A 24,801-nucleotide genomic window follows, 5' to 3' on the forward strand; every position below is an offset into this window, starting at 1 on the left:
TTTCAAAAATAAAGAGCGATGGAGTGATCATGTAAACTGGTTGTATGAAAGTGCGTAGTAAAAGTCATTTCCTGTTGCTATTTCACCCCCCCCCCCAACTGTTGGGTTTGCTGTTCTGCAGAGTGTAATGGTTTGATAGGAGGTAACTGTGTGAGATGTTTCTTTGAGCCTAAGATGATGTGTTCTGACATCATAAAGTAGGCATGTAGTGGTGATTTAATGGGTTATGGCTGGGCTAAGGGGAGTGAAAGGAGCTGGTGTTGTGCTAGGAGCAGGTGTTGTGCTAGGTAGGAAGGGGAGATACTCAACACGCAGAAACTAAAAGGCACATTGTTGTAAAAATGACTGAACAATAGGGGAAGTTGGCTGTTTTATTAATTGAGTGTTATTAATTAGACTTAGTTTTCCTATTTTAGATCATTACATTTGCAGAAATAATTGATTGGGTGACGTGTAACCCACGGTAATATAACCCACATGAGTGATAACTAGCGTCCCCAGGAAACATAATCAATCCTGACAACTCTGAAAAGCATGGTCCCTCTATGGAGATGAATATAGTATCTTGCATCACAGTGGTGTTGTTATTTGATAGGATACCTGCTACATTAGCTACATACTGTGGGATTGTGGATATAGAGTCCCAGGCAAGAAGGGGTGTAGGGGTTCCCTCTGATAGGAGGGGTTTGGTGGGTGTGGCCAGGCTGTATGCTTCTAAGCCTCCTAACACTATAGGGAGAGAATCTCCTTTTCCTCTCTTTGTTTTTCTTAAGGTTGGCTAGCAGGGACAAAGCATGAGCAGAAGGCACATTCTTTCAAATCTGCCTGAATTATTGATGCAGTCATTATTATGTTGTGATGTTTAATGCCCGATCAGATAATGCATTTTGAATTCCCTGTGATAGAGCGTGTGCTGTGCGTGGGCCAGGGGTGTAAACACATATCCATCTCTCACACAAACCGTGAGCGCAATAACATTTACCCATGAACAGCTTGTAAACAATTGCCGCAGAGAGCAACAAATATGGAGCAAATCTTGACTTCCATTAGAATAAAACAAATATAGCATTTTGATAATCAGCGGTGCTGTATATGTCATGTCATTTTTTAAACTGGTTGTAATATATTTGATTTCACTTGTACCCAGGAAGATTAATCAACATCAAAGTAGCACAAACAAGTTTGGCTGGTTACCATTTTATAAAAACATTTAAGAAAATGTTAAGACATCTAGAGGAAAAATTCTAGTTCTCACAGGCTGGTCATTCAATATGGTTAACATGCATCCAGAGTAGAAGAGGGCTGTTCTGACAGATCATTATTATAGAATGTGTATTAACATTGATGGTCTTCATTGCCTCTTCTTGACAAAATGAGGCAGACTGATTCAGGAATGCAATTTGATTTGATAGGTATGTTCTGTTTAGCATTTATTTCCTGCTTGGCTTCTTTCCAAAGACTGAAAATGTCAACAGACAATGTGGACCTGTTTGTTAGGCTGAGGAAAAGACTCCCAGGTGTAGGGGCTCGTTGCGTCTGTGGAGGCTGATAAAGGCATTTCATTTGTTTTGTTCCATCGTGAAATGCTCAGTTTCTCCTCCGACTCACACACACTTCTAAGGCTGCTCGTTGCCAAGTTTTTAAATATTTTTATTGCACATAGACCACCGAATTATGCCTAAAATTGTATTCTATTCTACTGAGCCATTTACTTTATGTTCCTATTGTTGCATTGTCGAGAAGGAACCTGCAAGTAAGTGTTTCGTTGGACGGTGTACATACCACATATATCCTGTACATACAACAAATCAAACTTGAAACCATCTGCGCTCATCTTACATGATCTGCTCTGCTGTGGAGCCTAGAACCTTGCCTGTCCATACACACCTGCTGGGATGATGTGTGCACTGGGTTGTTTGGTCGTCATGTACTGTAACAACATAACATATGCTGTCACATTATAACATATCTGTATTTAGATTTGATTGATCGCTGCCTGTGATACTCATAGGGATCTGAAGACTTAGCAGTCCTTCAGAGATATTGACATTAAAGAGATTATCCAGTACTTTTGTATACCTTTTAGCCAGTAGTCGTGAAAGTAGCCAACACAAGCCAAAAGTGGTCCCTGGAAATGGTGTACTGCGCCACATATGTGCACCACGTCATTGCACTCTCTCGCTCTGCTGTGCGCATGATGTGCATCTTGTTAGCCATCACTCAAATGGTGAGGGGCTAAAGCTCATTGGTTGAACTCAAATTAACAGGGGGCTGACCCACGTAGGGAAAAATGTAGGGAAAGTGATGCAGTACATCTCCCAGAAAAACTGTGGCTTTCATACTAGGGATTTTATGACTAATTGAGACTAAGACAGTAATTCAGCTCCTAAGTTATGCATGTATGAATTATACATTGACACATCCAGCCCAAAGCGGGAGGTTTAAAAAATACTTAGTAGTTGCCAAACTTCCGGAGCATGTCTTTAACAAGTCAATGTGTGTTTGATGTGCTGCTTTCTGTGGTTCCCTGAACCCACCTAAACCCAGACAGAATACAGTGCTAATGAGGCTGCCTCCCTGCCTGCCTGCCTGCCTGCCTGCCTGGAGGGATCTGATCTGCCTGGAGTCACTATAAAGCCCCTTCACAACCTCGACTCTGCAGGCACTGTATTTCTCCCTACAGCAACTCTTTCCATTCTCTCACTAGGGCTCCCATTGTCCAATGCCACAGTTTTAGCTCAAATGTGTTCCTCTTGTCTTTTCTTCACCTCCTTTTCCATTCTTTCTCTTATTTCTTTCTTTCTCTTATTTCTTTCTCTTCTTTCTCTTCTTTCTTTCTTTCTTTCTTTCTTTCCTTCCTGCTTGTTTGTCCATTTCACCCCATTAATTGTTTCCTGATGTCAGCCCTTGAGGAGCCTGCTACACAGACAGAGAAACACTTCAAAATACCCCATTTAGCATGTCTTCCAGCCCCTGTGTCCAATGAATACACGAAAGGACCTGTTGAATCTCTGTAATATTATCTCAACCCAGAGTTTATTCAGGTTTTTGCATGCCATTACCTATAGACCTGAGGAATGTTTAAACATTGTTCTCTGCCAGCTGTGCAGAATACAGGGTATGCTGTTAAAGTAACTTTTTATTTAACAAAGGACCCATGCACATTATCAGTGTTCTCGGTGTTGCGTGAGTAAAAGGAGCATGCATTTAGCTGTTGCCGTTACTTTTTTCTCATCAGCACTGATCGGTTTATCTTTAAACGCGCATATCAAATCTGGAATAATATATGCTCATACATGAAGAGCTTGTACCCTCTCCTATATGGCTGATAATTGCCAGGGACCTCACGATACTTAGGTGCTCAGCTGTATTGCGATTCTCACTATTATATGTGTTGCGATTTGATGTTCCAAACATATTGCTCACTCTACAGTGCATTCGAAAAGTATTCCGACCCCTTCACTTTTTCTACATTTTGGAACGTTACATCCTTTTTGTGTAAAGTATTTCATCTGTTTTTTTCCTTCTCATTAATCATCAAAACTGATATCACATTTACATAAGTAATCAGACCCTTTAATTTGTTTGGCAGCCTCAAGTCTTTCTGGGTATGACGCCACAAGCTTGGCACACCTGTATTTGGGGAGTTTCTCCCATTCTTCTCTGCAGATCCTCTCAAGTTCTGTCAGGTTGGATGGGGAGCGTCGCTGCACAGCTATAATTAGGTCTCTCCAGAGAAGTTCGATCGGGTTCAAGTCCAGACTCTGGCTGGGCCACTCAGACATTCAGAGACTGGTCCCGAAGCCACTCCTGCATGGTCTTGGCTGTGTGCGCTTAGGGTAGTTGTCCTATTGGAAGGTGAACCTTCGCCCCAGTCTGAGGTCCTGAGCGCTCTGGAGCAGGTTTTCATCAAGGATCTCTCTGTACTTTGCTCCGTTCATCTTTCCCTCGATCCTGACTGGTCTCCCAGTCCCTGCCTCTGAAAAACATCCCCACAGCATGATGCTGCCACCACCATGCTTCCCGTAGGGATGGTATTGGCCAGGTGATGACTGGGGCTTGGTTTCCTCCAGATGTGACTCTGGGCATTCAGGCCAAAGAGTTCAATCTTGGTTTCATTAGACCAGAGAATCTTGTTTCTCATGGTCTGAGAGTCCTTTAGGTGTCTTTTGGCAAACTCCAAGCGGGCTGTCATGTGCCTTTTACTGCCGGCCATCTCTTTGGCGGTTCCAAACTTCTTCCATTTATGAATGATGGAGGCCACTGTTTTTGTACCCATCCCCAGATCTGCGCCTCGACACAATCCTGTCTCGGAGCTCTACGAAAAATTCCTTCGACCTCATGGCTTGGTTTTTTCTCTTACATGCACTGTCGATTTTGGGACCTTATATAGACAGGTGTGTGCCTTTCCAAATAATATCCAATCAATTGAATTTAGCACAAGTGGACTCCAATCAAGTTGTAGAAACTAGAGTTCGACCGATTAAACGGAATGGCCGATTTAATTAGGGCCGATTTCGAGTTTTCATAACCTTTATTTAATCTTTTTACCTAGGCAAGTCAGTTAAGAACACATTTGTATTTTCAATGACGGCCTAGGAATGGTGGGTTAACTGCCTCGTTCAGGGGCAGAACGACAGATTTTCACCTTGTCAGCTCGGGGGATCCAATCTTGCAACCTTATCTAGTCCAACACAATAACGACCTGCCTCTTTCTCGTTGCACTCCACAAGGAGTGTTATGTGAATGCCGTAAGCCAAGGTAAGTTGCTAGCTAGCATTAAACTTATCTTATAAAAAACAATCAATCATAATCACTAGTTAACTACACATGGTTGATGATATTACTAGATATTATCTAGTGTGTCCTGTGTTGCATATAATCTGACTGAGCATACAAGTATCTGACTGGGGGGTGGTAGGCAGAAGCAGGCGCCTAAACATTCATTCAAACAGCACTTTGGTGCGTTTTGCCAGCAGCTCTTCATTGTGCATCAAGCATTGTGCTGTTTATGACTTCAAGCCTATCAACTCCCAAGATGAGGCTGGTGTAACCGAAGTGAAATGGTTGGCTAGTTACCGTGCGCAAATTGTTGTTGTGTTGCTGGTTCGAGCCCAGGGAGGAGCGAGGAGAGGGACGGAAGCTATACTGTTACACTGGCAATACTAAAGTGCCTATAAGAACATCCAATAGTCAAAGGTTAATGAAATACAAATGGTATAGAGGGAAATAGTCCTATAATTACTGTAATACCTACAACCTAAAACTTCTTACCTGGGAATATTGAAGACTCATGTTAAAAGGAACCACCAGCTTTCATATGTTCTCATGTTCTGAGCAAGAAACTGAAACGTTAGCTTTCTTACATGGCACATATTTTACATGGAACATATTGCACTTTTACTTTCTTCTCCAACACTTTGTTTTTGCATTATTTAAACCAAATTGAACATGTTTCATTATTTACTTGAGGCTAAATTGATTTTATTGATGTATTATATTAAGTTAAAATAAGTGTTCATTCAGTATTGTTGTAATTGTCATCATTACAAATAAAAAAAAATCATCCGATTAATCAGTATCGACTTTTATGGTCCTCCAATAATCGGTATCAGCGTTGAAAAATCATAATTGGTCGACCTCTAGTAGAAACGTCTCTTGGATGATCAATGGAAACAGGATGCACCAGCTCAATTTCGAGTCTCATGGCAAAGAGTCTGAATACTTATGTAAATAAGGTATTTCTGTTTTTTTTAAATTTTAATAAATTTGCTAAATTGTCTAAATGTGTTTACTTTGTCATTATGGGGTATTGTGTGAGGTTTGATGAGGGGGAAAAAATGATTCAATCCATTTTAGAATAAGGCTGTAAGGTAACAAAATGTGGAAAAGTTGAGGGGTCTGAATACTTTCCGAATGCATTGTATATCTTTTTATTTATTTTTTACATTTTACGGTATCAAAGTATGAATATAATATCGTCCAAAATCATTTGTAACTTTAGATTTTTTTTCTTTCTCCGACCATCACTACTGTGCCATTACAATATCACTCTCATGCCCGTTCTCCTTTTCAATTGCCCTCCCTCACAATCTGTCTGTATTACATAAGTCATCATGTATTTACCATCACATTAATTTGAACAAAACATTTCAGATACATCCTACTCAATGTTCAGTTAAGCATTTGCAGTTTTTTAAATTTAAAACTAATAACCCACCAGTGGAATCTGTTTTCCTTGTGAGTGTGTTAGTGGGAAATAACTAGTTAGCCTGACAGACACAATCAATACAGTACATTAGCCTGTCTTCATGACACGCTAATGCCAAGCAGTAGGAAAATGGTATTTAGTTGATTACGGTATGGGTTCAGTGTTAGTGAACTGTTGCCTATTCTCCTCTAATCTTCCTGCTCCAGGGCATCTGGCGTATTCCAGTGGATGAGATTGATCGGCCCGGCAGTTTTGCATCTCATATGAACAGATCCATCGTTCTCTTGCTGGAGGTGCTGTCTCAGCTGAAGGACCACGACACACTGCTCAAAGTCTCTTTCATGCTCCAGAGAACCCCTGACCAGGGAAAGTAAGGATCTTTCCCTCGTGACTCAACCATGTTTCTCTCTGTGTTTCATGGCAACATGTTCTTGTGTTTTTCTGTGAATTTGTTTTTTTTAAATGTGACCTTTGTTTAGCTAGGCAAGTCAGTTAAGAAAAAAATGTTATTTACAATGACGGCCTACACCGGCCAAACCCAGACGACGTTAGGCTAATTGTGCATAATGGCTAATTGTGCACTAATTGCGCTTAATGGAACTCACAATCACGGCCGGTTGTGATACAGCCTGGATTCGAAACAGGGGGTCTGTAGTGACGCTACAAGCACTGTTCATCTGAGTTTTCTTCTCTTTTCCCCTCTCTCTCTCTCGCTCTTTCTCTCTCTCCCTCTCATGTCTTAAAGGAAGTATTTGCGGGATGTGGATCGTCAGGTTTTGGCCCAGAGAGCATTTTTCCTAGCTGTAAAAGTCCTGGAGGACAATCTGAACAAACTCACAGGGGTACGGAACCAAAGCACTACACATATGGAGAGGACCGTAGTTTATAGGGTTTATCGTTTTGGCGTGCTCTCCTTGTTGTGACAGGCTCTGTTCTCTCTCAGGTGTCGGCGCAGCCTTCCATGGATGAGATGACGACCACGGACACGTCCAACAGGCCCAGCGCAGAAGACCGCAGTCAAGCACTGCCTAAGAAGCCGGGGCTCACTGAGGGGACCCAGGTCAATGCCCCAGGCCCTGACTCTGGGCTGCAGGAGACCCCTCAGGCACAGCCAGCCCTGCTCACCATAGACGGAGACAGGGGGGATCAGCAGCAGGGAACTCCATGTGGGAAAGTGGAGGCTGCTGCAGGGGAGGGGGCCAGAGCAGGGCCAGAGGAGCCTATGGAGCTGGACACTGGCCACTGGGGGCGTCCCTCCAAGACCACAGACTCTCAGGGCATCCAACCAGACACTGAGCCCCACAGAACTGTGTTGGAGCCTGGGGAGAAAGTGGCTGTGAGCAACCGGGCACCAGAGCTTTCTCTGGAAGACCTGAGCATCAGCTCCAGACAGCAGCAGCTCCAGGGCCTGGTAGTTAAGGGCCCAGTGTCAGCCAGTGGAGCAGAGCTGGGACAAGCCCAGGGGCCACTACGCAGGCCCAGCAGGAAGAGGAAGCTCCTGGATGACGTAGAGTCAGGCAAAACACTTCTGATGGATGCCTACCGGGCGTGGCAGCAGGGCCAGAAGGTCGTGACCTACAATCTGGGGCGCATTGAGAAAATCATGTCCGAGACATACATGCACATTAAGCAGGTATGCTGTACTTTTATGACTTATTGATTCCCTATTTACATGTTTACTGCCATTTTCTCTCTCCCATCAAAACATTATTTATAACTGTGTCATGTAATGCAATGTAATATGCACTAACAGTAAAAGGAAATGGGTTTGGGAAATCCCTCTTGAGAATGATTTAGCAATGAGACCTGAAACACGGGGGGACTTTCCCTGTTCACACAGCTTTAGTGCTAACACTGTGGAGGTGCCATCAAACAGTGTTGTAAGGAGCCAAATAACACAAATAGATCATGTGTAGCCTAATCCATGCAATTGCGCTAATCATCTTCACAGTGCTACAGATATTAACTAACACAAATGGCACCATTAATATTTACAGCTCATAACTAATTATAAGCTTAGGAATCCACACATCTCATCATACATTTGACCGGAAATATGACCGAATACAAACAGTGTAGCTATTCCCTCCGCAAGGCAATCAAACAAGCTAAGCGTCAATATAGAGACAAAGTAGAGTTGCAATTCAACGGCTCAGACATGAGACGTATGTGGCAGGGTCTACAGTCAACCACGGATTACAAAAAGAAAACCAGCCCCGTCGCGGACCAGGATGTCTTGCTCCCAGACAGACTAAATAACTTTTTTGCTCGCTTTGAGGACAATACAGTGCCACTGACACGGCCCGCTACCAAAACCTGCGGACTCTCCTTCACTGCAGCCGACGTGAGTAAAACATTTAAACGTGTTAACCCTCGCAAGGCTGCAGGCCCAGACGGCATCTCCAGCAGCGTCCTCAGAGCATGCGCAGAACAGCTGGCTGGTGTGTTTATGAACATATTCAATCAATCCTTATCCCAGTCTGCTGTCCCCACATGCTTCAAGAGGGCCACCATTGTTCCTGTTCCCAAGAAATCTAAGGTAACTGTGCTAAACTACTACCGCCCCGTAGCACTCACTTCCGTCATCATGAAGTGCTTTGAGAGACTAGTCAAGGACCATATCACCTCCACCCTACCTGACACCCTAGACCCACTCCAATTTGCTTAACGCCCCAATAGGTCCACAGACAACGCTATCGCAACCACACTGCACACTGCCATAACCCATCTGGACAAGAGGAATACCTATGTGAGAATGCTGTTCATCGACTACAGCTCAGCATTTAACACTATAGTACCCTCCAAACTCGTCGACCCTGGGTCTCGACCCCGCCCTGTGCAACTGGGTACTGGACTTCCTGACGAGCCGCCCCCAGGCGGTGACGTAGGTAACAACATCTCCACCCCGCTGATCCTCAACACTGGGGCCCCAAAAGGGTGCGTTCTGAGCCCTCTCCTGTACTCCCTGTTCACCCACGACTGCGTGGCCAACTCAATCATCAAGTTTGCGGACGACACTACAGTGGTAGGCTTGATTACCAACAATGACGAGGCGGCCTACAGGAAGGAGGTGAGGGCCCTCGGAGTGTGGTGTCAGGAAAATAACCTCACACTCAACGTCAACAAAACAAAGGAGATGATCGTGGACTTCAGGAAACAGCAGAGGGAGCACCCCCCTATCCACATCGACGGGACAGTAGTGGAGAGGGTAGTGAGTTTTAAGTTCCTCTGCGTACACATCACGGACAAACTGAATTGCTTCACCCGCACAGACAGCGTTGTGAAGAAGGCGCAGCAGCGCCTCTTCAACCTCAAGAGGCTGAAGAAATTCGGCTTGTCACCAAAAGCACTCACAAACTTTTACAGATGCACAATCGAGAGCATCCTGTCGGGCTGTGTTCACCGCCTGGTACGGCAACTGCTCCGCCCACACCGTAAGGCTCTCCGGAGGGTAGTGAGGTTTGCACAACGCATCACCAGGGGCAAACCACCTGCCCTCCAGGATACCTACACCACCCTATGTCACAGGAAGGCCATAAAGATCATCAAGGACATCAACCACCCGAGCCACTGCCTGTTCACCCCGCTATCATTCAGAAGGCGAGATCAGTACAGCTGCATCAAAGCAGGGACCGAGAGACTGAAAAACAGCTTCTATCTCAAGGCCATCAGACTGTTAAACAGCCATCACTAACATTGAGTGGCTGCTGCCAACACACTTACTCAACTCCAGCCACTTTAATAATGGGAATTGATGTAAAAAATGTATCACTAGCCACTTTAAACAATGCCACTTAATATAATGTATACATACCCTACATTACTCATCTCATATGTATATACTGTACTCGATACCATCTACTGCATCTTGCCTATTCCGTTCTGTACCATCAATCATTCATACATCTTTATGTACATATTATTTTTTCCCTTTACTTTTGTGTGTATAAGGTAGTAGTTGTGAATTGTTAGGTTAGATTACACTTTGGTTATTACTGCATTGTCGGAACTAGAAGCACAAGCATTTCGCTACACTCGCATTAACATCTGCTAACCATGTGTATGTGACAAATAAAATTTGATTTGACATTTAAATGGTGTTTTCATGAGAGAGAAAAAGAATAGATTTGATTTTTTTTCTCATGAAAACAAATTCGATCTCTGAGATGTGGATTCCTAAGCTTATAATTAGTTATGAGCTGTAAATGATGATTAGCGCAATTGCATGGATTAGGCTACACATGATTTACTTTGTTATCTAGCTCCTTACTACAACACTGTTTAATGGCACCTCCACGGTGTTAGCACTAATTCTACGCATAAAATATCCTTACCTAGCTAATAAGGAACCGTGCAAATTGATTTTATTAACAATTATTCAAAATGTCTTATTCTACAGGAGATGTGGATTTGATAATTGCGAGACGAAAAATGATGTTTCCAATGACAGGTCTTATGTATTACGTGGTCCAGTAATGGCTTTAGACAGACGGAACGGCCCATTTTATTACTTCCATCTTACCAGCAGATAACAGTTTTATTGCTGACTGACTAAATTACCGGTTTCCTGTTTTTCTAAGACAGCAATTGGCTGTTTTGAAGGTGAAGTTTGGGCATTTTATTTACTTATGATTTTTGTGAATTGTGATTGGGACACTTTCTAGTGCACTGGCACTGCTTGTCGACTCAGTCTCGTGATTTTGGCCAAATACTCTGACTCCGAAGCCAAAATGTTACTTTTGATTCAGTTTGGATTCATGTTACCTAGAACTCACACTTTGTTGTATAAAATAGCAGGTACCCGACTAGTTTTTAAGATTCAGTTCGATTGATACTGATCAGAAAGGGACAATTCTATTGCAGTAATGCTACTGTACCATCCCCAAACCTGAATGTCATGTTAAGTTGACTTAATTTAATCATTTCTTACGTGACGCATAGCGGAACTGATCAAATAATAAGAGGAATGAGTTACTTTGCGTATTGCATCTGAGCCAGCTTCTCCTGATAGGTAGAAAAGTGGGAGCTGGGAGTGAACTAAAGCGTTGGCTGGCATTGAGAGTGTTGTTTGAGCACAGCTCTCATCAGCCTCTCTATAGAAGCATAGATCTAGTGATCAATGCAGACAGTGGGGAACCTGGCATGTCATTGGTTGTGTCAAGCCACAGAGCTGGAGTGGGAGGTAACAGAGGCTAGAAAGGACACTACTAGGCTAAAGAGAGGGAGATGGCTAGCTACTACATCCCTCGCCCTATTTATTTCAGTGTCTCTTCTTTATCTCTCTTCACAGACACAATGACGGATACTATTTTGCAAGTTAATAAAAATGAAACCATTGGAAAATGTGCTGAGAGTTTTGGCTGGGATTTGCTTCCATACAATGTTATGCAACAAACCACGTTTCCATCCACTGTCTTTATGCGAGTAAAGTCATAACGTATAAAATAAAAAAATTCACGACAGCTATGATGGAAGTAGGAAGATTCGGTACAATTTTATACATTCCAACAGATAATGTGATCATTTCGACATGGTGGGTTCTTTATCTGTCTTTTAAAAATGAAGTATGCGAGAAATGGAGGCGGAAACGGCTTATGAGCTTTATTGATGTAAACTTGGAGTGGTATGGTGATATGCTGATATGGTGTGTGGTATGGTGATATGGTGTGTGGTATTGTGATGTGGTGTGTGGTATGGTGATATGGTGTGTGGTATGGTGATATGCTGTGTGGTATTGTGTGTGGTGTGTGTGGTATGGTGTGTGATATGGTGTGTGGTATGGTGTGTGGTGTGGTGTGTGGTATGGTGATATGGTGTGTGGTATGGTGATATGGTGTGTGGTATGGTGATATGGTGTGTGGACCTCCCACTACGACTTGTGAAACCATGCAGTTTATTAGGCTACAGGTAAAATAAATTATGATGAACTTCACAGGGTGGTGAATGTGCATGTTGATCTTGATGCTCCTTTCCAATAAATATCAAGGGTCTTATTCTGGTGACATGATAATCAAAGCTTGACTGACGTTTGACAAATAAAAATTATCTCTCAAACTTATCCATAATAATCTCAAAATGTAGCACAGCCTACCTGCATATCTGCTATTTATTTATCTATTTATTTGCTTTTTAATGAATTGAAAATGCTATGGAAACACATTGAACTTGAGATTTCTATTTGGAATATGAAAACTGAAGCAATAAAATAAAAACATTTTATGGTCATTACGTCGTCACACTGATTTTTATACGCAACAAGTCCATTTGGTGGAACACACCACTGGTGGGAAAATGTGCATATTTTCTTTATGCAGATTTTTTAATATTCGCATGAAAGTCTGTTGCCAATTGGATGGAAACTTAGATACAGTCTGCCTTCTCAGACACACCCTAATAGGGCCTGCATATCTCGGGAACAGTGAGCATTTTTTGAGCACATTTTATTCGTACAATTGAGTGACACTAAATGTTTTTCCCTAACATGTTTTTAGTGAAGCGAAATTACAATATTAGTGCCTAATTCTTCACCTTTTTACCTTCTCCAAAAACAAGCACATCAGTTTTGTTTCATGTCATTGGGTCTGTTTTACAGTTTAGTGACGTAGCCCTGTGGCATGAATGTTCAGTACAGAGCCAGTGCAGTTGCCAGGTTGTGCCAAAAGTTTCACAGTTTGCTTTAGCTCAGCTCTACGTGTTTGCCCCACGAGCCTTTGTACATCTGGCACTATTATGCTAATTTAGAAGAAGAAAAGTTGTATAAACATGCTAACAGCCCATCCCTCTACTCTACTAAGTTAGGAGGACTGCCTCAAATCAGGTCCAAATTATCAGCTCTCCATTTTAACCAACCTCAGTCTCAGACTGCTGCCTCTTGCAATCCTCCCGAGTGTTTGGCCCCCAGGTCTGCCAAGTCATTCTCCAGGTCATTTAATTTGGCAGCCACGTCTTACAACCTAGAGATTTCCACCTACTGCATCAATCAATCAAATGTATTTATAAAGCCCTTTTTACATCAGCTAATGTCACAAAGTGCTATACAGACCCCCAGCCTAAAACCCCAAACAGCAAGCAATGCAGCTGTTGAAGCTGTTGAAAAACTCCCTAGAAAGGTAGGAACCTATGAAGAAACCTAGACGGGAACCAGGCTTTGAGGGGTGGCCAGTTCTCTTCTGGCTGTGCCGGGTGGAGATTTTAAGAGTACATGGCCATTAAGGCCAGATTGTTCTTCAAGCTGTTAAAACGTTCATAGATGACATGCAGGGTCAAATAATAATCAAATTGGTTGTAGAGGGTGCAACAGGTAAGTAGTACCTCAGGAGTAAATGTCAGTTGGGTTTTCATAGCCAAGCATTCAGAGGTTGAGACAGTAGGTACAGTAGAGAGAGTCGAAACAGCAGGTCGGGGACAAGGTAGCATGTCCAGTGAACAGGTCAGGGTTCCATAGCTGCAGGCAGAACAGTTAAAACTGGAGCAGCAGCACAACCAGGTGGGCTGAGGACAGCCAGGAGTCATCAGGCCAGGTAGTCCTGAGGCACGGTCCTAGGGCTCAGGTCCTCTGGGAAGGGAGGGAGTGAGAGAATATTTAGAGGGAGCATACTTAAATTGACACAGGACACCAGAATAGTCAGGAGAATTACACCAGATATAACAGACTGACCCTATCCCCCCGGCACATAGACTATTGCAGCATAGATACTGGAGGCTGAGACAGGGTGGACACTGTGGCCCCGTCTGACGATACTCCAAGACAGGGCCAACCAGGCAGGATATAATCCCACCCACTTTGCCATAGCACATCACTGGAACGATATCAACAGACCACCAATTTACTACTCTGAGACAAGGCTGAGTATAGACCACAAAGTTCTCCTCCACACCTCGAGCGGAAAACCGGGCTGGAAGATCACGTCAGTGACTCAACCCACTCAAGTGACGCACCCCTCTTAAGAACGGCATCGAAGAGCACTAGTCAGCCAGTGACTCAGCCCCCGTAATAGGGTCAGAGGCAGAGGATCCCAGTGGAGAGAGGGGAGCAGGCCAGGCAGATGCAGCAAGGGTGGTTCGTTGCTCCAGTGCCTTGCTTTTCACCTTTGCATCCCTGGGCCAGACTACACTTAATCATAGGACCTACTGAAGAGATGAGTCTTCAGTAAAGACTTAAAGGTCGAGACAGTCTGCGTCTCTCACATGGCTAGGCAGACCATTCCATAAAAATGTTGCTCTATAGGAGAAAGCCGTGCCTCCAGCTGTTTGCTTAGAAATTCAAGGGACAATAAGGAGGCATGTGTCTTGTGACCGTATGGTACGTGTAGGTATGTACAGCAGGACCAAATCGGAGAGATAAGTAGGAGCAAGCCCATGTAATGGGATCTCTTTGTTTCTTGGGTCCTAGATCTAGCATCTATGTTTAAAAGTGAAACATTTGCAGCCATCCACTTCCTTATGTCTGAAACACAGGCTTCCTGTGATGGCAATTTTGGGGCTTCACCATGTTTTATTGAAATGTACAGCTGTGTGTTGTCCGCATAGCAGTGAAAGTTGACATTGTGTTTCCGAGGGACATCACCAAGAGGTAGAATATATCATGAAAACAATAGTGGTCGTTAGATGGCGCTGACAGATAGGGCAGCTCTGCTTCCAGCTCCTCAGCAACTTTGCAGTATTTTTATTTTTTTTTGTATAATTTCTTACATTATTAGGCCAGGAAATGTTTTGTGCTATTACATACAGCCAGAAATAACTTTTGGATATCAAAGTGGCGGTAACTCGCCAACATCACGACTGGGAATACGACTTTCCTGAATTGGATCCTTTGTTCATACCCCTCATGATTAACTACTAATGGTGTGATTGTAACCTAGAACACCTCACAATCAAATGCCGACCATATTAACTCCCTAGAGAATTCTCTTCGGTTATACTCACAGCCATGTATATTCCCCCTCAAGCCGATACCACAACAGCCCACAAAGAACTGCACTGGACTTTATGCAAACTGGAAACCACATATACTGAGGCCGCATTATTGTAGCTGGAGATTTTAACAAAGCAAATGTGAGGAAAACGCTACCGAAGTTCTATCAACACTGCTGTAGCACTCGCTCTGAGAATATTAGACCACTGCTACTCAGCTTTTCGAAATGTCTACAAGGCCTTCCCCCGCCCTCTCTTCGGCAAATCTGAAACTCAAACAGGAAGTATCCATGCTAAGGACTATTCAATGCTCGTCTGACCAGTCAGAATCCAAACTTCAAGATTGTTTTGATCTTTGGACAGGAATATGTTCCGGGTAGCATCTTAAGAATTACATTGACTGATATGGTGACTGAGTATATCCGGAAGTGTATAGGAGATGTTGTACCCACTATGACTATTAAAACCTACCCTAACCAGAACCAGTGGATAGATGACTGCATTTGCACAAAACTGAAAGCGCGAACCACCGCATTTAACCATGGCAAGGTGACTGGGAATATGGCCGAATACAAACAGTGTAGTTATTCCCTCCCTAAGGCAATCAAACAGGCAAAATGTTGGTATGGAGACAAAGTGGAGTCGCAATTCAACGGCTCAGACATGAGACGTATGTGGCAGGGTCTACAGACAATCACGGACTTCAAAGGGAAAACCATCCACATCACGGACACCAACGTCTTGCTTCAGTACATGCTAAACACCTTCTTTGCCTGCTTTGAGGATAACACAGTGCCACCAACGCGGCCCGCTACCAAGGACTGTGGACTCTGCTTCTCCATGGCCGACGTGAGTATGACATTTTAGCTTGTTAAACCTCGCAAGGATGCCGGCCCAGACAACGTCCCTAGCTGCGTCCTCGGAGCATGTGCAGACCAGCTGGCTGAAGCGTTTACGGACATATTCAATCTCTCCCTATCCCAGTCTGCTGTCCCCACATACTTCAAGATGTCCACCATTGTTCCTGTACCCAAGAAAGCAAAGGGAACTGAACTAAATTACTATTGCCCCATAGCACTCACTTCTGTCATGAAGTGTTTTGAGAATCTAGTTAACGATCATATCACCTCTATCTTACCTGACACCCTAGACCCATTTCAGTTTGCTTACCGCCCCAATAGATCAACAGAGGAATACCTATGTAAAAATGCTCTTCAATGGTCTTCATTTACTATAGCCCAGCATTCAACACCATAGTACCCTTTAAGCTCATCATTAAGCTCAGGGCCCTGGGTCTGAACCCTGCCCAGTGTAACTAAGTCATGGACTTCCTGACAGCCACCCCCAGCTGGTGAAGGTAGGAAACAACACCTCCACTTCGCTGATCCTCAACACTGGGGCCCCACAATGGCGTCTGCTCAGCCCCCTCCTGTACTCCCTGTTCACCCATGACTGCGTGGCCATGCACGCCTCCAACACAATCATCAAGTTTGCAACAATGATGAGACAGCTTACAGAGAGAAGGTGAGGGTCCTGGGATTGTGGTGCCAGGAAAATAACCTCTCACTCAATGTCAACAAAACAAAGTAGCTGATTGTGGACTTCAGGAAACAGCAGAGGGAGCATGCCCCATCCACATCGACAACCGCAGTAGAGCAGGTGGAAAGCTCCAAGTTCCACAGCTTAAACATCACTGACGATCTGAAATAGTCCACCCACACAGACAGTGAGGAAGGCGCAACCTCAGGAGGCTGCAGAAATTTGTCTTGGCAAAACCCTCACAAACATTTACAGATGCACAATTGAGAGCATCCTGTCGGACTGTATCACTGCCTGGTATGGCAACTGCAATGCCCGCAACCGCAGGGCTCTCCAGAGGGTGGTGCGGTTTGCCCAACGCATCATCGGGGGCAAACTACCTGCCCTCCAGGACACCTACAGCACCCAATGTCACAGGAAGGCCAAAAAGATCAAGGACATCAACCACCCGAGCCATGCCTATTCACCCCTCTATCATCCAGAAGGCTAGGTCTGTACAGGTGCATCAAAGACTGAAGGACCGCTTCTATCTCAAGGCCATCAGACTGTTAAACAGCTTCCACCCGGTTACGTAACACTGCACCTTAGAGGCTGCTGACACTTCATTCATGGACTTGAATTCACTGTCCATTCTAATAATGGAACACTAGTCACATTTGCTTTACTCATCTCATATGTATTCTACTGTATTTAGTCTATGCCACTCTGACATTGCGAATTCTAATATTTAGATATTCCTTAATTTCATTATTTTACGTTTAGGATGTGTGTATTGCTGTGAATTGTGAGATATTACTGCACTGTTGGAGCTAGAAACCCAAGCATTTCTCTACACCCACAATAACATATGCTAAACATGTGTATGTTACAAATAAAATTTCATTTGATAACAGAACCTTGAGGAACACCAACATTTACAACTGATTTGTCAGAGGACAAACCATCCACAGAGACGAACTGATATCTTTCTGACAGATAAGATCTAAACCCGGCTAGAACTTGTCCGTGTAGACCAAAAAAAATGTGGTGGAGATGGTGTCAAAAGCAGCACTTTGCAGAGCCTTGGTCTGACGCCATTAAAAGGTAATTTACAACCTTCACGAGTGCAGTCTCAGTGCTATGATGAGGTCTAAAACCAGACTGAAGCGTTTTGTATACATTATTTGTCTTTGGGAAGGCAGTGAGTTGCTGCGCAACTGCTTTTTCTAAACATTTTGAGAGGAATGGGAGATTCGATATTGGCATATTTTTATTTTTCAGGTCAATGTTTGGCTTTTTCAAGAGAGGCTTTATTACTGCCACTTTTAGTGAGTTTGGTACACATCCAGAAGCCATTTATTATGTTCAATATAGGAGTGCCAAGCACAGGAAGTAGCTCTTTCAGTAGTTCGTCAATGCAGAACCAAAATGTTTTTAACACCACATAATAAAGTAGCTTGTTTGAGAGATACAGTGCCTTGCGAAAGTATTCGGCCCCCTTGAACTTAACGACCTTTTGCCACATTTCAGGCTTCAAACATAAAGATATAAAACTGTATTGTTTTGTGAAGAATCAACAACAAGTGGGACACAATCATGAAGTGGAACGACATTTATTGGATATTTCAAACTTTTTTAACAAATCAAAAACTGAAAATTTGGGCGTGCAAAATTATTCAGCCCCTTTACTTTCAGTGCAGCAAACTCTCTCCAGAAGTTCAGTGAGGATCTCTGAATGATCCAATGTTGACCTAAATGACTAATGATGATAAATACAATCCACCTGTGTGTAATCAAGTCTCCGTATAAATGCACCTGCACTGTGATAGTCTCAGAGGTCCGTTAAAAGCGCAGAGAGCATCATGAAGAACAAGGAACACACCAGGCAGGTCCGAGATACTGTTGTGAAGAAGTTTAAAGCCGGATTTGGATACAAAAAGATTTCCCAAGCTTTAAACATCCCAAGGAGCACTGTGCAAGCGATTAATATTGAAATGGAAGGAGTATCAGACCACTACAAATCTACCAAGACCTGGCCGTCCCTCTAAACTTTCAGCTCATACAAGGAGAAGACTGATCAGAGATGCAGCCAAGAGGCCCATGATCACTCTGGATGAACTGCAGAGATCTACAGCTGAGGTGGGAGACTCTGTCCATAGGACAACAATCAGTCGTATATTGCACAAATCTGGCCTTTATGGAAGAGTGGCAAGAAGAAAGCCATTTCTTAAAGATATCCATAAAAAGTGTCATTTAAAGTTTGCCACAAGCCACCTGGGAGACACACCAAACATGTGGAAGAAGGTGCTCTGGTCAGATGAAACCAAAATTGAACTTTTTGGCAACAAAGCAAAACGTTATGTTTGGCGTAAAAGCAACACAGCTCATCACCCTGAACACACCATCCCCACTGTCAAACATGGTGGTGGCAGCATCATGGTTTGGGCCTGCTTTTCTTCAGCAGGGACAGGGAAGATGGTTAAAATTGATGGGAAGATGGATGGATCCAAATACAGGACCATTCTGGAAGAAAACCTGATGGAGTCTGCAAAAGACCTGAGACTGGGACGGAGATTTGTCTTCCAACAAGACAATGATCCAAAACATAAAGCAAAATCTACAATGGAATGGTTCAAAAATAAACATATCCAGGTGTTAGAATGGCCAAGTCAAAGTCCAGACCTGAATCCAATCGAGAATCTGTGGAAAGAACTGAAAACTGCTGTTCACAAATGCTCTCCATCCAACCTCACTGAGCTCGAGCTGTTTTGCAAGGAGGAATGGGAAAAATTTTCAGTCTCTCGATGTGCAAAACTGATAGACACCCCAAGCGACTTACAGCTGTAATCGCAGCAAAAGGTGGCGCTACAAAGTATTAACTTAAGGGGGCTGAATAATTTTGCACGCCCAATTTTTCAGTTTTTGATTTGTTAAAAAAGTTTGAAATATCCAATAAATGTCGTTCCACTTCATGATTGTGTCCCACTTGTTGTTGATTCTTCACAAAAAAATACAGTTTATATCTTTATGTTTGAACCCTGAAATGTGGCAAAAGGTCGCAAAGTTCAAGGGGGCCGAATACTTCCGCAAGGCACTGTATGTGAACATGGAGGCTTACTTTCATGTGTGCTACTCCATTAGTACTCCATCATTTGTGCTACTCCATGTGCAGCAGCATCAGCTTCCTGACTGCCACACACAGAGCGCAGTGGTCTAAGGCACTGCATCTCAGTGCAAGAGTCGTCACTACAGTCCCTGGTTAGAATCCAGACTGTATCACATCCGTCCGTGATTGGGAGTCCCATAGTGCGGCGCACAATTGGCAGAGCGTCGTCCAGGTTTGGCCGGGGTAGGCCGTCATTGTAAATAAGAATTTGTTCTTAACTAAATTGCCGAGTTAAATAAAATAAACAGAGGCACACATCTACTGACTGACAGACAGAGAGCAGACAGCCTCCACAGAGAGAGGCCTAATGAGGGCCACTTTCTCCTATTACTATGGCTCCTATTACTACGGTGTTTTCCTTAAGTACATAAAATAGCCAGCCAAATAAATAAATAAGTATTCAGCCAGGGTATTTCCAGGGCTGTCTAAAGGGGTCCAGGGGCATTGCCGGTAATACAAACAATTATTTGTACCATGATTGTCTTCAAAATATGTATTTATTTACCCAAAGATGGACCACAAAGATTGCCATTTTCCCATTCACGATAATGGGGTGTCCTGTTATCGGAAAACAATGCCTGCAGTACCGGAGTCAGCCTTGAACTTTGTCGCTTCAATGAGAGGGGGCAGTCGTTCTCCCCTGGTGTGCATGCACACTAATTAACTGGGTGATTTGATTAGCAAAGCATATGGAGCCATCTGACAATCTTTACTGAGCAAAATATTAAAGGCTACTTATGTAAATGTGATTATTCAGTTTTGTTTTAAATAAATTTGCTAACATTTCTAAAAACCTGTTATCGCTTTGTCATTTTGGGGTATTATGTGTAGATTGATGAGGGGGAAAAAACAATTGAATCAGTTTTAGAATAAGGCTGTAACGTAACAAAATGTGGACAAATTCAAGGGGTCTGAATGCTTTCCGAATGCACTGTAATCCACACAGAAGGTCTCAAAAAGCAGGTTATACAAACTTGCTTCCCGTTATTCCCTTTGGAGAGAGATAGTGCAGGTCAATATCAAAGCATTAATTCACAAACAGCAACATAGCTCATTTGCATTGCAACAGTCAATGTACCGTACCAGGCAGTTCATCAAAACAGCAACACGATGCTGGTTATCACACAGACATCACACCGTATCCTCGTCTGTCGGTCTGAGGAAATAACGTAGCTCCTCGAGCCGACTGCATCGGCACCTGCCGGGAAAAGGCTATACAGACTTTTATGACTAGCAAATTGAACATTTTAAATTAAAAGAAACCTAGATCATTTATGAAGTTAAATAAGTAGTTGGCCAAAAATATGTACATTACCAGCTGTTTAGGTGGCGCTTAGTGGAAACACTAAAGCCCTTTGCTATGTGTTAGCCACCCGGAGCTGAATCATTGGTGCTAACGTGGCTGTATGAGCGGTGTAAGAATGTGTTGTTCTGCTTTGATCGTCTCTGTTCTCTTCTCTCATGGTGTGGACAGGTGGACGAGGATGTGGCGCTGGACCAAGCAGTGAAGTTCTGCCAGATACAGATGGCCACGTCAGCACAACGACAGGTAGGAGGATGACCTGGCCCACGCACACACACACACGCCATGCATATTTCATGCATATACTCTACATCTACATGGACCCCATACAAACACAACACTCACAAATGTAAACATTCAATATGTCCATATATCCCATGATCCCAGTTGAATCAAAGCACTGGTCAGTAATTGATCTACCCCAGATTATCCAGATATCATATTCTTATTTGTTCATCCGCTCATCTGATTCGAAAGTTCTTCCACTGCCAGGGCTTCTCTTCAATGTATCTGGGATTTGATTGAAGCTATTCGATGTGTGGTCCAACAATTCAAGTAAAACTTGAGGTTGATTGCTTCTTGTCTTCCCCATCCGCGAGATGTTAAGCTAGATCTAAATAATTCCCCCGTACTACTTGAAACTTGTCAGCCATGGATAGGTGGTCTGTGGGAATGATACTGTACTCTACTCACTAAATACTGGAAAAGCAATGATTGTTAATCATGACACATTCTGTTGTGTCACTTCCTCTTTCCTTTCTGGGAACAAACCATTTTGAATAGATACGTTATCCATTTTGATCCATGTTTGTTTATTTCTTGATGTTATAGCATGTTTGTTCCTCTACTCTGTTTGCACTACACATTGTCATTTCACTATTTTCCCCTAAGGTAACTTATCTTTTAACCACTTAACCACTTTCCATTGTGTTCAAAGCACCCATTTGCAACTACATTGTACAGTGCATTCAGAAAGTATTTAGACCCCTTGATTTTTTTCTACAGTCATCTACACACAAATCTTTGCAAATGTATAAAAAATATACACTATCATTCAAATGTTTGGGGTCACTTAGACATTTCTTTGTTTTTGAAAGAAAATCACATTTTTGTCCATTTTAAAATAATATCAAATTGATCAGAATTACAGTGGAGACAATGTTGTAAATGACTATTGTAGCTGGAAACAGATTTGTATTTTTACTGGAATATCTACGTAGGCGTACAGAGGCCCATTATCAGCAACCATCACTCCTGTGTTCCAATCCAAGTTTATCAGAAGGCCAACATCCCGCAGTCCGGGCTCTGGCTGGGCCACTCAAGGACATTCAGCGTCTTGTCCCGAAGCCACTCCTGCGTTGTCTTGGCTGTGTGCTTAGGGTCGTTGTCCTGTTGGAAGGTGAACCTTCGCCCCAGTCTGAGGTCCTGAGCGCTCTGAAGCAGGTTTTCATCAATGATCTCTCCGTACTTTGTTCCGTATCCTGACTAGTCACCCAGTCCCTGCTGCTGAAAAACATCCCTACTGCATGATGCTGCCACCACCATGCTTTACCGTAGGGATGGTGCCAGGTTTCCTCCCAGACGTGACTCTTGGCATTCAGGCCAAAGAGTTCAATCTTGGTTTCATCAGACCGGAGAATCTTGTTTCTGCTGGTCTGAGAGTCCTTTAGGTGCCTTTTGGCAAACTCCAAGCGGGCTGTCATGTGCCTTTTTACTGAGGAGTGGCTTCCGTCTGGCCACTCTACCGTAAATGCCTGATTGGTGGAGTGCTGCAGAGATGGTTGTCCTTCCGGAATGTTCTCCCATCTCCACAGAGAAACTCTGGAGCTCTGTCAGAGTGACCATCGAGTTCTTGGTCTCCTCCCTGACCAAGGCCCTTCACCCCCGATTGCTCAGTTTGGCCGGGCGGCCAGCTCCAGGAAGAGTCTTGGTGGTGCCAAACTTCTTTAATTTAAGAATGATGGAGGCCTCTGTGTTCTGGGGACCTTCAATGCGGAGTACCTTTTTTTTTGTCCTTCACCAGATCTGTGCCTCGACACAATCCTGTCTCGGAGCTCTTACGGACAATTCCTTCGAAATTGGTTTTTGCTCTGACATACATACACTATCAATTGTGGGATCTTATAGACAGGTGTGTGCCTTTCCAAATTATGTCCAATCAATTGAATTTACCACAGCTGGACTCCAAATATTTCAAGGTTGGTCAATGGGAAACAAGATGCGCCTGAGCTCTATTTCGAGTCTTATAGCAAAGGGTCTGAATACTTATGTAAATAAGGTATTTCTGTTTTTTTATTTTTAATACATTTGCAAACGTTTCTAAAAACCTGTTTTCAATTTGTCATTATGGGGTATTGTGTGGAGATTTGATGAGGGAAAATTATTTATTTAATTAATTTTAGAATAAGGCTGTAACCTAACAAAATGTGGAAAAAGTCAAGGGGTCTGAATACTTTCCGAATGCACTGTATGTGTCAATTGAGTTTCAATTACTCAAATGCCAAATAATACACTCTACTTAATGTCTGACTGCTAGTGTCTCTGACTGTATAGGAAAGACAGTCCTTTTAGATTGAGGGTCTCAGTTGTTATAGTAAAGGTTATTTATTGACACAATAAGGCGACCGCTGTTTGGACCCATTCACTGCAGCCTTGTTTCGCTCTGTTGCCTAACTGAGGGAAATGACTAGCTGAACTGTCTGCTGGGGAGTTGTGCTAGTTCTGTTTGCCCTTATTTGGGTGCTGTGCTGTTAGCTTGTGAAGCCTCCAGAGCGCCATGGGTGGGCAACACAGCAGTGACTGGCTGCAGAAGCTGTCAACTAGATCATAGTTTTGAGTTTCCTAATGGACTGACATTATTCTCTCTTCCATAGAGCACGTGAGATGGTGTGAGCTATGCCGTGTCTGTCTGTAGTAAGATGAGCTGTGTTCTTGCTGGGTAAATCCCAGGGCTTTCTTCTCTGCACCATCCTGCCTGTGCTTAAAATAACCCCAGGTGCAGTGAAAATGTTCCCTTTTGTCCTCTGTCTTCACACAGTGGTTGCAGAACTTGTTATTGGTTTGAACTGAGTATTACCATTGATATGTGCAGCATTGCTTATTTGCACATGAAAGGAAATGGTACATTTTGAATTCTAAATGGAGAATTTAACACAAGTTTATTCTGCAGCCATATGCAGAGACGCGAGACACAGTCAAATTAAAATTAAAATGCTAGTGATATTGAATGTGAAACTGGGGAAAAAGCCCGTTATAATAGCTTTGTTGTGTGATGCTCACTCTAACCTATAATCATTGCAGCTGAGCTTTGTGTTTATCTCTCACATTCTTTATAAAAATCATCAGTTCTTCTGCCTCATCTGTGGGTAGTCACTGAGCCCCCATCCCACTGCCTCCCCATCCGGCTAGGGTCTCTCATCCTGTTGTCTCAGTAATGTAAACCACAGTACGGCATACTAAAGGGAGAAAACGATGGGTAGGCTACTATAGCTCACAATTTACAGTTATTTAGCCAAATTTATACAGATAAGGGTTGTGATCATGGCCTTATAAAGGCTCTGTGTATGTTTGCATCATAAGTCATAATGTAGATAAGACTTTGATGCTGCATCCAAGCAGGATGGTTTCATAACAGTGTGCATGTGGTCAGTTGTCATCAGTGTGTCCCATTTATCACACCACATCTAGGTT

The 24,801-nt window shown here is 43.3% G+C and overlaps 1 protein-coding gene across 6 annotated transcripts in view; it reads left to right on the forward strand.

The window, feature by feature from the left end:
* Positions 1-24,801, forward strand: part of LOC112248447 (calcineurin-binding protein cabin-1) — a 61,311-nt gene that overhangs the window by 27,909 nt on the left and 8,601 nt on the right. For all 6 annotated transcript variants that reach the window (XM_024417473.2, XM_024417475.2, XM_024417474.2 and 3 more), the window contains 4 exons: positions 6,418-6,581; positions 6,957-7,053; positions 7,155-7,844; positions 21,283-21,357. In XM_024417473.2, coding sequence (XP_024273241.1) covers positions 6,418-6,581; positions 6,957-7,053; positions 7,155-7,844; positions 21,283-21,357 — 1,026 coding nt within the window. The remainder of the gene's footprint in view (positions 1-6,417; positions 6,582-6,956; positions 7,054-7,154; positions 7,845-21,282; positions 21,358-24,801) is intronic.

This window comes from Oncorhynchus tshawytscha, linkage group LG04 (assembly GCF_018296145.1).
Source record: "Oncorhynchus tshawytscha isolate Ot180627B linkage group LG04, Otsh_v2.0, whole genome shotgun sequence".
Lineage (NCBI taxonomy): Eukaryota > Metazoa > Chordata > Actinopteri > Salmoniformes > Salmonidae > Oncorhynchus > Oncorhynchus tshawytscha.